This window comes from Teleopsis dalmanni, chromosome X (genome assembly GCF_002237135.1).
Source record: "Teleopsis dalmanni isolate 2A chromosome X, ASM223713v2, whole genome shotgun sequence".
Lineage (NCBI taxonomy): Eukaryota > Metazoa > Arthropoda > Insecta > Diptera > Diopsidae > Teleopsis > Teleopsis dalmanni.
This window is the reverse complement of record NC_051848.1, coordinates 6,459,425-6,474,662: the sequence shown is the minus strand read 5'-3', so window position 1 is coordinate 6,474,662 and position 15,238 is coordinate 6,459,425. Positions and strand designations below refer to the sequence as shown.

The window sequence follows — 15,238 nt, the reverse complement described above, 5'->3', positions numbered from 1 at the left end:
AGTACCTACGAAATTTCCGGGTAACTGTCAACGCATGATTTCGTTAATTCTTCGTATTTCGCGTCGTCATTGTACGTAACAAATACGTTACTTTTTCCATTTATAATTTTACTGTTGAAAGGCATGAAAAATTATATTTTATTCAGAATTACAAAGAATTATTATTCATTATCGAAATTTCAACATTAATTTTTATTACGTGTTCTGCACATATAAGCCTAACAAAATTTCCATTTTGTCAAGAGTTGCCATCGAAAATAGTGCTTATTTTATTTGTTCTTTTTCAACATGCTCACAGAAGAAAAGACCTAGAGTTAGATTTTACTCGTAAAAAATTTAAAGTCGTAAGTTTCATTGAAGCCAATTTCAAAAATCAGTCTATCGTGAATGTTCACTGGGAATATATTGCAATATTCCAGTCATCCGTTAAAATCATATGAGCATCTCATTTACTAATAATTTCAAATACATTATATAAATAAATTAATTTAAATGTATAAGATAAAAATGCTTACCATTGCCCTTCTAATATTCGTTTTGTTTCCTTTTATATGAATTAATTAATTTTTAGTGTTTACAATTTTTATATTTCATATTATACATAACACAATCAAAAACACGACAGACATTAGTCCAAGAAAAGCCGGGTCTATGTCCCATAGTCACTTGTCGAGTTCGAAACTCCCATAACTGACTACACAAGCAGATCCTGGCGGCCTACAACAATAACAGTGACAAGTGACTTTAGCCACAATTACGATTTCTAAGATCTCGTGATTTACCATTCTAAGCAATTTTTTCTTTCAGTCTATATGTCGTCAATATGGCATATTTTTCGAGATTACAAAACTAACAAAAAAAGCAAAACCTAATGAAAACTATAAAGGAAAACTATTTTTGAGCTTATAGTTTTCAGTAATAAATGTTTACAAAATAATGATTTCATATTAAACTTTACGATGTTGTACCGATATAATTTTTTTTAGTTCGGACCCTTTTTTGGGTCCGACAGGAATAAACTTTGGTTTTTCACTAATAGTTCTGTTTTAACTTAGCTCTACAACTATTTTATGATAATTGTTAACATTCATCATCATCATTATTGGCCATGCAATCCATAACGAATCTTGACCACTCGCAAAAAACATCCATCCACTATTTATTGACACCATTACCCAGTCTCCAACAGCTTATTAGTAGTTTTTTTTCGTAAACACTTATTATTCCATTTGTCACAACTTTATATTGATATTGTTATCGTAACCCACAGGGTTCTACTTGTGTCTTTGCCTTTTGGGTGGGGCGAACGGCACTTGGGCATAGATTCGCCAGTTTTTAGAATAGTTTTAAATTATTGCTATAGCATTATAACTGGATCTAAACTTAATCTTAATCTAATCTAATAGATCATCATTTTATCTTACTGACTGTCTTTATTTATATATCTTGGCTTTATATAGAAAATTTAGTAGAATTATGTTTTTGATTTTTTTCCAGCAAATTAGATTCTCAAGAGTTTGCAGCCATTACTTATGTTGCTAATTTAACTAAGATACGTAAAATTATTTTGTTTTCGTACCAAACTGAAATTGTTTATATATTGTGTTTCGTCTAAATTTATTTTTAACAGAACTTTATAACTCTCAAAAATTAAAATGTCTATTACTACCAACCAAAAATTAGCGAAGATTTCTATCGTATTGAGCCTTTAGCTTTAATTTTTATTATGTATGATATATTGCTAATAATAATAACGAAAGCTTATGTGCTGATTTTTTACTGAGTCCAAGTCTATCTATAAGTAGATTGCATTGCATGCTTTACAGCGCAGTGCCTAGATGCTCTTTAGCATTTCTAACACTGGTTCTATGTTTTTTCATTAATTTTTTTTAATGGTGTCCATATCTGAGACTCTCTTCTGCTGTCTTGGGAATGGTTTTATTAGTTTTTTATTAATTTTTTTTCAATGTTGTTTCTCTTCATGTAGCCTTCCATACTGCCTCTTTTGCTGCGTTGGGAATTGGTCTCCTAGTTTTTCAATGTTACTCGTCAGCATGTAGCCTTCCAGACTGTCTCTTCTGCTGCCTTGGGGATTGGTCTTCTAGTTTTTCATTGATTTTTTTTTAATGTTGCTCGTCTACATATAATTTCCCTGGTTGCCTCTTTTACTGTCTTCGAAATTCTTTCAAAGCCTCTCAGATTACATCCTCTTCAGCTACCTTGAGAATTGCATAATAAAACCGCGTTAATGATATCCTCTATAAATTTACTAATGTAGGTATTGACATGCTTGCTTTTCTCTGTAGTTCTGCGTTTGTTATAGGATTTAGTCGTGAGACTCTAAGGAATTTGTGAAGCTAGAGTTCAATGAAGGTATGGATGTATTTGTTCTGTTACAAATTGTGTTTCGAATCCATACAACATCACTGTCAATTAGTAGAATTTAAAGATCTTTATCTTAGTTTTGTTTCTATAGGAATTTGATGTATTTATGTAATTGTGTTATTGTATAGTAAAGATGAATAATATGTAATTTGTCACGTTAGTCATATAAAAATCAATGAGTAATAACAGAAATCAGGCATTATAACTAGTTTAAATTCTTGTATCATTATTACGTATTATAAAAATAATCTTTAAAAATACTAACTACTTCTAATTTATATTAAAACTCGGTTTTTTGAAATTTTTTAAAATTATATAAAAATGAAAAATTTTTCTTAAATGATAATTTATTTTCCTCTCTCTTTATTTTCAGTTTTGGATTGAGAGAACATTATTTTCTTATTAGTTTGTTACATTTGCATATTTTAGGATAATTTGGATACAAAATAAACAAATAAAAAGTGTTGAACACTTGAAAAGCAAACAAACAAACATACAAACAAACAAACATATAAACAAACAAACCGATAAGCAAGTACACGTTAAAATAAACATAAATAAACATAAATATAAGTATGAAAAAATGTTTGCAATCGCATGGTTGCATTTGAAAAATGAATACTGAACATGCAACAGCAACTCCTGGTGAGTCAGCGACAGCAACAGCCACTGCAACAACAAACCGAAATGAATCTAATCAACAACAGCAGCAACAACAACAACAGCAGCAGCAACAAAATCAGCACTCTCCCCAACAATTGCAACAACAACAGCAGCAGCCACAACAACAACAACAACAAATTGAACATTCACGACATACACAGCAACAACAACCGCATCAGTTAAATGAGGTAAGTTAATGTATTAAAACTAACAAAAAAAAAAAAAAGAAAAAACAGGGTGTCTTCAAAAACGTAAACGAATTGCTTTGATTACTTTCATAAAAATAAAAACATGTGTTCAATAATAAACTGACTATAGTACATAGTATAGTATATAGTAGTTTTATTTTTTAATATTTTAACTGCATTCCATTAGAAATATAAACACTTATGACGTTTTCGATTGGTAAATCTAGACTCAATCTAAATTTACATTCGATCTGTCGGAATTTGTTGCCGAACATTTTTAGAGTACTTTAACATTTTTATAGTTATTCATAAATACATCTATCGAATCAAATCACACTTTACCTGTCCACTCATATAAAACAGCTGTTCATTTCAGGGTAATCTTGCTACTCTGACAAAATATCTAGAGTGTTATAAATTAATCTCGAGTGTTATACCTTGTGATCAAAAAAGAACTTTTTCGTTCTTTTTTTGAATTCCCGCGCTTATCCAATCGGTAAATTTTTTTTATTTTTACGCTGGCAACACTATTATACACATTCTGTCAAAGTTTAACGCATATTGTACGATTAGTTTTTGTTTGGAGTCTATATAAAGAAGTCGAAAAATTTTCGTGTGGCGATTTTTAGCTGAATTTCATTCAAAAAAAGTGTCATTGTGATGTGGCCAAAGAGATGATTTCCAACGCAGATAGTGACCCCACATTCATCGAATGCATCAATTTGACATGCCCACCAAACAAAAACCGACCGAATGCTGCTTCGAAGGTGAGCCGAAACCGAAAAAAGACTCCATCAATATTATCAACCAAGCATCGTACTCTCCAGATATGGCCCCGTGTGTCTTTTTCTTCTTCCCCCGCCCCCGACTCAAATTGCCATTGCGAGGACAATAGACGAGAGACCATAAAAGAGAATTCGCTGCGTGAACTAAAGGCCATACCTTCGGCGGCCTATAAATCTTGTATGGAAAATTGGTTCAAGCCTTGGCATGCATGTATTGCCGCAGGAGGAGAGTACTTTGAAGGCGATAATAAAGAAAATGATTAAAAATCAAAATTTTGCGTTTTTTTTTAACTTCTCGTTCTTTTTTGATCAAACAGTATATTTCGTTTAAGATTTACCAATCGAATATGAAAATTGTAGAAAAAGTTACCCCAGATTTATTAGTCGAAAATGGCATTAATGCAGTATCCACAGTAGTTCCCTTTACTTAACGTTATATTCAAATTCGTTGAAAATATTTTAGTCGTTTTTTTTTTTTTTTTTGAATAAAATGCGTCTTTAAATCGTCTGTGATCTGTTATGGATTTATATATTTTAGTCGTTTTTTTGGAATAAAGTGTTTAAATCGCCCTTGATCTGCTATGCAATATAAAACCTTGGGGTTTCTATTCAAATATTACATGGGTATATTTTTTTTAGGGTTTCTTTGAAATAATAAATGAACTGGAAATCCGGTGTTAAAGACATACTAGAATTTTGTTTCTGCTTGAATCTCTTAAAGTATTACTTTAAATTGTTCACTAGTCTGCTATACTGAATGAAATGCTAGGGCTTGCATTCTAATATTGCTTGGGTATATATTATTGTACAGCACATTCCATTAGTCGTCGATATTTTAATAGAGCATAGTTTCAGTGTTACATATACACTGATGTCAAAGATATACTAGAATTTTGAATCCGCTCGGATTTCTCGAAAATTTGACTAAAAGTATTTGGTTCCAGCAGTCGTGAGGCTGTACTTATTGCTTGATATTGCGTGAAACTATCATTTGAAATTCGGTAATGACATCTTAGATGATGTATACCTTCACTAATGGTGGCCTTTAAAGAATGTATCTGCAATCGAAAAGAACCTATTTGATCTATGCATAGGTTTGGTTAACTAGGTTTGCCTACCTATATTCTCGAAACTATGTTTTAGTTGTTGTTGTTCGCAGAAATCTATTAAGCAGATACCATGAAAGGAATTACATAGACGTATACTTGTGTTAGAATATAGATAGGTGATGGAAGTGTGGAAGTGTGGAGATTGTTTAGAAATAAAAGTGGATTGGGAATGGGTGGGATTTAATTTGAAGTCAAGCAGGATCCAAGTGTAGAAACCTAGCCACTTCAATGAGTACGTTCAATAATAGAGTGGATTCAAGTTAATGTGTACATTGGGACTATTGTGTTTTAATCACTTGTGCATGAGTTTTAATTTACAGGTTAAAATTTTCTTTTCTGACTGCAATAATTGTTTGATGGTAATGATTTTTAGGTATTATATTTTTAAGATATTGCGTCAAGTTGAATGTTGTAGCAGCCCAAGATCACCTGAAAACTAAGCATTTGAAAAGATCATAGAACTGTAGTAAAGATTAGGCTAAATGATATTGAATCTAGCGCGGGTGCTGATTGTTGATTGATTATTTTAAGTTGGTGTTCATCGAAAGAGTGTTAATCTTTCCTTTGGATAGGTATACTTGTGTATGTCTGACTTAAGATGTGCTGTTTTAATGTTATACTGTGTTGTTGTATTTATAAGTATCTGGATGTCGGCATATCTAATTTTGTTAATTTTTTATTATTACATGGAGTTTTATGTTCACCTAATTTATCGAATACTTTCATCGGTTTATCGCTGGTGCATTGTTTTATTGTGTTTATTTTGAAATCCTTGTAAATATATTTATTTCTATTGTACCAAGAACATTTAACTTATCTTTTTTGATAAATTTGACAGTCTAATTAATTAATAACCATAATTTGAAATTTAAAGCCAATATATCTGTTTTAATAAATGAAAAATAGTGAATCTTTTGTATTTTCATTTCGATTCTTCAATCCAACACTAAACTACTGAGTTCTGTCCCAGTTACAGAATAGTTAATAAATGTGTTTTCTAAAAATATACATTTTTTCTTACTTTAATGAACTTTGTATTATTAATCAAAGTTCTCTCATATTAAAGCTTATAGCTTTTATATTTCAAAATTAATTATAATCTATTATTATAATTACTTTTTAATTTCTTACGCAATTCATATAATCTCTGTATATAAAAATAGAGGTTTATATCTCATTAATAATGAGTTTTTTTATAAAAGTGGTACATTAACATATAGTAAAAAACATTATAGCAATGGCTACATGGAAAAACTGTTGTTTAAGTATCTACGATCCGTAAAAGTTTACATGTGATAAACCGTTTTGTATTTTCAATGAATAAATAACGAATTGGCAAATAAATTATTAAACTTAATTTTTTGTGTGTACTTTTAGGTAAAAAATTTCTTTCCAAAAATGTATTTTTTTTATAAAAGAATAAATCTTCAATATCTTAATATTTATATTTATATTTAATTACATTTTTGTTGGTATAAATTTCCTTACATTTATTATAATAGTTCATATAAAAATTTAATTGATACAGCAAATCTCTCAGTAAATCTTTTATCAAATATGCTTCAGAAGCATATTTTATAATGTGTTCTTCTTTGTAGTCCATTAAAAAAACATTAACTCAAATCGTATTATTAAGCTTCAAACCTTCAGATATTGAAAATATTATATATAAATTCATATGCCATAGAAAAACTATAAAGATAAACTTGAGAATATATTACTTCTCTACTAGTATTTGATACTATGGAAAATATTTTTTTATTTTATGTCTGTGATAGCTTTAATAGATTTTCATGCCAACCCAAATTGCAAAAAAATTACGTGATAAGATACAGAGTCTTTCTGAATTGAGATGATTTGTCAAACAGAAGGAACTAAGACCAGCGCACTTCCCATATGAGTGCGAATTTTTTATAAGGCGTGCACTTTTTCTAATAGGTTTTCCTTTATAAAACCAAGGTGTTGTTGAGTATGTTAAGGAAACCTGTACTCCGTTTACCATTATTGAATAGGGTTATAGCCAGTGCGAGATCTTCATATTGTGTATCAGATTTTAGTTAAAAATTTTTGTTGCCTGATGAATCTAAACATATGGACATAGGTATGGATGTGAGAGGCTGAATTCTCCAATTTGTGGTACTGTTCCAAAACTTATTCTGAAACGTTTCATGGTTGTATTTCAGATAAGTTTTATGTATATAAGTTTTATGGTTTTTATAAGTTATAAGAGAGTGTTTTATATATTCATTATATACATGTTGAATGAGTATTGTTATATACTTTTTTAAAATTTACTACTAATGTCACCGACGAACTTAAAATACAGTTGGTTTTCGTTTCTTTCTAATGAACCCATACAATGCTTATTTTGATAGACCATTGTATAAATTATTTACTTTTAAGAATATTTCTAGAAGTGTTGTGAACAGCTTTTGCTTGTATAGCTACTTAAGTAATTTTTGCTTTCTCTATGCATATTATTAAATCTGTTGGAATACTATTTATTTTTTTTTAAAAATTGTTTCTAATATATTATATACATAACTAAATATCTAATATACATATTTAATTATAATAAATTTATCACTGAAATAAGTATAAGAGCTAAAATATTTTTTTTTTTTTTAAAGGTGTTTCCAATAGATTTTATATATAGTTTATTGTGATAATCTAATATATTAAATATTAAATCTAATTTATCTTTTTCTAAAGGTGTTGCCAATAGATTATATATACATATATTATATCATGATAATCTCATTGAAATAAGTATTAAAGCTAATTATTTTTTTTTTATAAAATGTATATTCATTGGATTATATAGATATTTTATAAAATAAAAATATTGAAAAATCGTATGACAATTCAACAAAAACCTAAATATTATAAGTACTTATTACATATTTATTAATATACATATTTACTCAAGTAAAACGTACATATTTTAAATACCATCATTATAAATAATTCGAAATTATTATAATATTTCTGATATTCTAATATGAAGAATTAGAAACTTTATTAAAACAATTATTATTAAACTTATAAAGTTATTTAATATTCATTTTTACAACTTTTAAAAGACCATAATTATGGATAAGCACTGCGAGAATTTGAAGACACCCTGTATTTGTTTATGACATGTAATTATGCTATATTAGGGTACTTAACATATTCGAGACATTTTTTCATATAAATGTGCCTTTGGGTTGAATTTGGTGTTACATGTTTACATTTCTTATTCCATTTTAAATGTCATTTCAAGTATGTCTAAAAAAGAAATACTGTGTATTTACTTTAGCTAACATATCTACATATATTCCAGATTTTACAAAAAATATGTAAGAACTTTAATTTTAAATTATTAGAGTTTATTACATGCAATAAAAAAAATAAAAATAAAAATAATTGCATTACTAAAGTTGCATCTCATTTTGTGTACAAATCGTATAGTGTATAATATCTAGATCTATAAACATTGCTTCAAATATAAAAATAATTCATAACTTCATAATTATATATATATAAATAACATACTGATAATTATGTTGTACATTTTCGATGTATATTTTGATTGCTTATATATATACTTATATATATATATACATATAATTAAATTGTATCTAATAGCTAACTAATTTTCTCTCTCTTACTCTTAAATTTTCTCTTTTCTGTAATCATAATAATTTAATTTTTTGATATGCTTTATAACAACTACTGTGTTTATAGGCTAAAAGTTCATATTTCAATATAACATTTATATTATATAGATGTTATTAAATATACTTTAATAATTTTTCCTGCTAAGAATTTATATACATATGTATATATGTTATATGTTATAATGTTTAACGAAGTAGCATTAATTTTGTGTGCTTAACAATAAAATTTAAAGTACCAATAAGTAATAATTATGAATCTGCTTATATAATTAAAGTAATAAGTATAGTTTATGCATTAGTTCTACCAAACACCTTTGTAGTCCATGTAAAAATTGCCATTGTTACAGCATTCTTCAAAAAATGGATGAAATCCAGTACGTGGAACACGTATGTGAAATAACACGGATAACATATCCTGATTAGCTTAAATTATCTTCATGCTCTTCAAAGTAATTGACGTGCTGATGTGTAATATCAACCATTCTTACTTTATATTATAGACCAGGGCTTGCCAAAGCACGGTTCATGGGCCAGATGTGGCTCGCGGCTAATACATGTGCGGCCCACGTTATATTTCTAATCTACCACAATTACGCAAATTTTCTCTTGACATATGTTAGTAAAATTACATTATTTTATTCTTATGGTATCCCAAAAAATGAATACAAATGCATAAATTAATAAAACTAAATTTATTTAAGTAAATTTAATTTACCTTTTCTTGTATTTTCCTCCAAAAAAAACCATGGACATGTTTCTACAGCCCTTCAATCTGTACAGTAATTAATATTGGCCCGCAAACGTATCTAGTCTAAACAGTCCTGTTATAGACAATAAATATTTTATACATATATATTTGAAATGGAGAATGAGTAAAGCACTGCATGCTTAACTTATTGGATTCGCTATATCCCAAATATAACATTCTGATTTACCGTTTTCGTATACATACTTTTCTAATTCTAGTTAGGTTCGACTATAAAATCTTACGAATCTACAATATTTTTAACTTTTAAAAAATCCTATGATATTCTTACAAGTGACTGCTTGCAGCGGTCCTCTAGTAAGGAAAATGTTTAGCTTTCCTTTACGTAACACATGAACTGACTAGAGATAAAACAGATGTTTAGGACTTTCTTTGTCTTCCACTCAGTTACGGCAATCATTTTTAAAAGAAATATTCAATTTTTTAGTCTGATAATCTAATCAGTAGTGAGTTGATCTGTATGCAATGTCAGTTGTTCTACTTTAGATTTAGAAGTACGAATAAAGCATTAAATTTTTTGCATAAATATAATCCCACATTGCCTATATAAGTATATACCTTTTCAGAGGTTGTTATATTCCATGAAGTTGTTCCATTTCAGAAATATTTGCGTTCTATGCTAAAAATCATACTCTGATTACAGTTATAAGCCACACTTGATTGTTGATGACAAGTGATTCGATTGTTAATAAGCTTTACTATTCGTTTCTGTATAAAAAATTCAAAATTTATTAATTGCACAAAAAAAAAAAATAATCATTGTGTTTATATTGTTTTTTGTATGGAATCGCATTTGAACACAACCAAGACTTGGTAGTTGATTAGCCTATTTCTGGCTGATTTTCAACGAAAATCGTCGTATGATTTATAAAGCTGGGTCAAGAGATGGACATATTATTTATGTCTATTCATAACGATTTGTCTGATATTTTTGACATATACCACTTCACCGCGGTTAAAAATAGAAAAAGCGAAATAAATTTGCTAAAGATATAATTTCAACAGCATCCATAGAGATCATTGCTTTGAAATGCAACACAGCTGGTGACAAAACATGAAGAAACGAGTGTAACATTCTAGCAATTTTCGAAATGGTGCGAAACTCAAAAACCTACATTTAGTCACTCAAAAAGCAAAGTTCAGTGGTTGTTAAATGATCCAAATTGTAAAATGGTGAACCTTAAAGTTAACATAGTTCTAGTCCTTGAAATTGTACCGGCAAATCAAGACATCAAAATGAGGAGCCCTTTACAAAGATATAGTATACTAACATTTTATCGGTACTAAATATGTAGATATGCTAGTCAACAAAGCAAACTCTACCTACGGTATGCTGAAAAATATATGGAAATCGAGTCAAATCTCGTGTAAAATAAAATTCCGCATCTTCGAATCAAACATAAAATCTGTTCTCTTCTATGGCTGTGAAAAACTTCCAACCGCATTGAGTCAAAAATATAGATCTTCATAAACAAGTGCTTACGCAGAATACTTGTTTTAAGATGACCTGAAAGAATAAGAAACGAAGACTTGTGTATTGGTCGACGCAAATGGCGATGAATTGGTCACACACTTCGAAGACCTGCGAACCATATTGCAAGGACAGTACTCAGATGGAACCCTTAAGGCTCTAGAAGACCTGGGGCACCAGCACAAACATGGCGCAGAACCATAGACAGAGATCTTAATAAAGCAAATTATAACTGAAACGATATATGCCGCGAAGCACTCAATAGAGTTAGGTAGGTTTAGATCTATGGCATAGGCTCTATGCTCCACGAGGAGAAGAGGACAACAGTAAGTAAGTAAGTAAATATACATTTGAATGGCAATACTTTATGTCAACTGCAATCAATCTAGGATCATAAATCGATTAACATTCCTAAGATAGCACTATTTTACTGACATTTTATAATCTTTACTGCGGTGTTAAAATATTTTCTGAAATAATATATTAATTTCTTCTAAGCATTGAAGTGGCAAAATTGAATATATTTTTTATATTTTGCGATGTCAGATTTTAGATAGATGTCTAAAAATGTATTTAATCTGGTTCTACAATTCAGGTATGAAAATTATTTTAAATTTATGTCACTTGTACCTGCTAAATTGATAAAGAATATAGTGTACTTAAAATTATCTAGACTTGTAGTATAGTTAGAGAGAATTTATTAGCGATGGTTTTTCATTAATAATTACGAGTATATGCGTCACGTGAAGGTAAATACAAAATAATACTGAAAGAAATAATTTTATTAATATGGCAGACAAATGTGAAATATTTTATCTAAATAATTTTTCTATCACTGAAATATATAGATTGGAACGTTAAGTTTATCTTTGAAATGCATTAAAATTCAATTTAATTATTCTAATACTAAAAATAATATATACAATGATTTTCAAAACAGATCATTTTCGAATAGGTATCGTATATTACTACTGTTTTTGTCTGTTTTATGGATGGCTGGTGGATATTCATATCCTAATTAATGAGAATTTTATTTTATATTTATTAAATTGAAAGTTCATTACCACATAGGAAGGTCTGTTATGGAAACTTAAACGTTTAACTCAAGATCTTATGTTTTAAAATAAAATTTATTGGCCATGATATTCTAAAATTTTTAGTATATTTGTATTAATTGTGTATCTTATGCATATATATATTTATATATATATATCATATAACATAAGAAAAAATTAAAAATGCTCCATTTTTTTGATGTAAGCATGCGATACCAAGCGCGCAAAATCTTTATTGTTTTGGACCATCATCACTAGAAATAGGACGAGCTACGACACAAATTTGATTAACATATACATGTGAATATTTTGTTCTATATATTTTTTTGTATTCCATAAATGTTAATAAATACATAAACAAGTATGCACATTTAAACCGACTTTTTTTTTATGCTTATTTACTTAAAATTTAACTAATTTAATTGGAAATTTAGTTTGTTCTTATAGTATGGACTAGATATTTAGAATGTATATATACATATATTTATGTTGTTGTTCTGTTTTATATATTGTTCTGCTATGTTATTCACTCCTATATTTTGTATATTTATTACACATCTTCTGTTAGTACTACGACAAGCAAGGTCTGCTTTAAAAAAATCTTTACAAATGGTTTGTTCACTCAGTAAAGGAATAAATAGTGTTTAAAGGATTTCTTAGATTCGCTAAAAAAAAAAAACTACTGCGAATCTACAGATTAAACCCCATAAGGTATCCGTACAGACCAAAAGGTTTATGCGGGACTTATTGACAACCAGATTAAGTCAACATAACCAATATATTTCCTTGTATCAGTGTAGTCGAATTTTATTTCATATCTTCATATTTACAAGGTGCTTCCTTATCAAAATCGAGTGGTAACTATTCCAACAAACGAAAAGAGAAGAGGAGGTATACTTCCAGTATTTATCGAAGTACAGAATGCCAAAGGTAATTCTTTCCAAAAGAAACCTATAGTCAAGATATTTTTTGAGTGTTTTATTCGGAGAGCGTAATTTATATTCGATAAATATATTATATCTAATCCGTCGTTGTATATTCGATGGTTTTGGAAAAGTTTTAAATATTTTTGCGGAAAACTTTTTAACAATTTTTTTGTTGATTTTTCAGATATTATTGTATATTTGTAAGCGTTCAAATTAGTCGATAATATTTAATTAGTTAAAGAAGAAAAACTGAGTAGATAATTCGTTTGAAAGAATAATTATAGGTAAACAGTGCGTAATAGAAACAGAATTATTTAATAAAAAATGTTCTGTATATTGTAGGGATTATATCAGCGACAAGGTTACTATCAAGTGTCAGTAGATCTTGAATTATACCTAGAGTCCGTGATGAGCAGGCGTCAAGTAAACTGGTTTTTAAACCTTATCAATAGTAACAGAGTATTAAATTATTGCACTGAATAACTTCAGAACTGTTAGCTGTACACAGCTATCTATACCTTATATAATTTAATCTATATTTTATAATAATTTTTAAAAATAATTTGCTAATAGTTCCAAAATTTTATAATTACATTAAGACCGAAAAGTTTTCGGAAATTCTCATTTAAAATTCGCGCGCTGTATATTTTTCGATATTTTAAGTTTATGTAGTTTGGCAGCACTGTCCTTAATTACTATGCCAAAAATGAGCGCGATCTGTCAGACAGTTCGTTTACGGCAGCTGTTGAAACCAGTTCACCTCAGTAGGGCGTTGCGAAAAAAACAATGGAAAAAAATATTGAACAAAGAGTTTGCATCAAATTTTGTGTTTCGAACGAAATTTCGTGTGCAGAATCGTTGCGAATGCTACAAAAGGCTTATGGGGAATCAGTTTTATCGAAAACTCAAGTTTATGAGTGGTACAAAGCCTTCCAGGACGGTCGTACGACCGTCGAAGACATTTCGCAACGCACTACTGAGGTGAACTGGTTTCAACAGCTGCCGTAAACGAACTGTCTGACAGATCGAGCTCATTTTTGGCATAGTAATTAAGGACAGTGCTGCCAAACTACATAAACTTAAAATATCGAAAAATATACAGCGCGCGAATTTTAAATGAGAATTTCCGAAAACTTTTCAGTCTTAATGTATTGTGTATTTTGTTCATCTAAAAAATTATATGTTAATAATTTAGATGATCGTTCATATTCGATTGATATTGTCTTTAGTAATACTATATTGTGCTATATTTTAAGATGTCTAAACTTTTAAAATGTCTAAACTTAATATTTAAATCCCTATTTTTAACTGCCCTGTACCAGGAGTTTCTTCAAGTATTACATGTAGTATTTGATGATTATTATGTTATTTTACAAAGGTGGCACTACGAAGAAAATTAGTGGTGGCCAGATATATCTCTTATCACTTTTTAGTGGATGTTTTTTTTTCACTATCACATATTGTTTTTTTCATTCTATATAAGATGCACAGACATTTCTGCCAGAACAACTGCAATGGAATTTTCGTACCACTGGAAAATATTGAGAAGTATTACAATCGATTGAATTGAAAAAGTTAAATCATCTTCTCTTCAACAGTTGTGCATTGTGTTCATTATGACTAATGTAATCATTGAAATATTCTATACATACTGCAATCTGTTCTTTTACATTTGTTTTAAAAAACCATTTGTATCTACAATAGATACGGTACAGTGGAGTTATTTTTTTTGAACTGTCTGACAATATTTTCGCTCTATTTGTATAGTTGTTTCAATTTTCAGCTATTGTTTGTGATCTCCTCAGCTTGGTCGAAGCAATTAAATTGGTTTTTAATAACTATGAAATGATGTTTTTTTTATTAATTTTAATCAATTTTCAGTTTCTTAAGGCTTTTGTAGAATTATTTAATGTTTTTAGTTATTTATCTTTGTTTATTTTTTTTAGTTCTTTTGTTCATTTATATTCCAGAATGTATTGTAGAATATTTGGCAAACTAAAACTTATATACATACTTTATGTTAAACTACATTGTATAATATTAACTGTCATACTTCATTCTTTATAGATCTAATGTTTCTTGAACGTCATTTCCGAAACATAAAATATATTTATGACTGTTTTATGAGGTTTTTAATGCATTTAAAGACATCCAATAGTTTTTTGATTGTTTGTTGAAGAAATAGCAATCTTTTATTACCAAATTATTGTTTGGAGCATGTTTTCCAC

The 15,238-nt window shown here is 28.7% G+C and overlaps 1 protein-coding gene across 1 annotated transcript in view; it reads left to right on the top strand.

The window, feature by feature from the left end:
• The window catches only part of LOC119687443 (zinc finger protein 628), a 39,474-nt gene that overhangs the window by 6,982 nt on the left and 17,254 nt on the right, over window positions 1-15,238 (top strand). Inside the window, exon 2 of the mRNA XM_038101761.1 lies at window positions 2,759-3,236. Coding sequence (XP_037957689.1) covers window positions 3,000-3,236 — 237 coding nt within the window. The 5' untranslated portion in view covers window positions 2,759-2,999. The remainder of the gene's footprint in view (window positions 1-2,758; window positions 3,237-15,238) is intronic.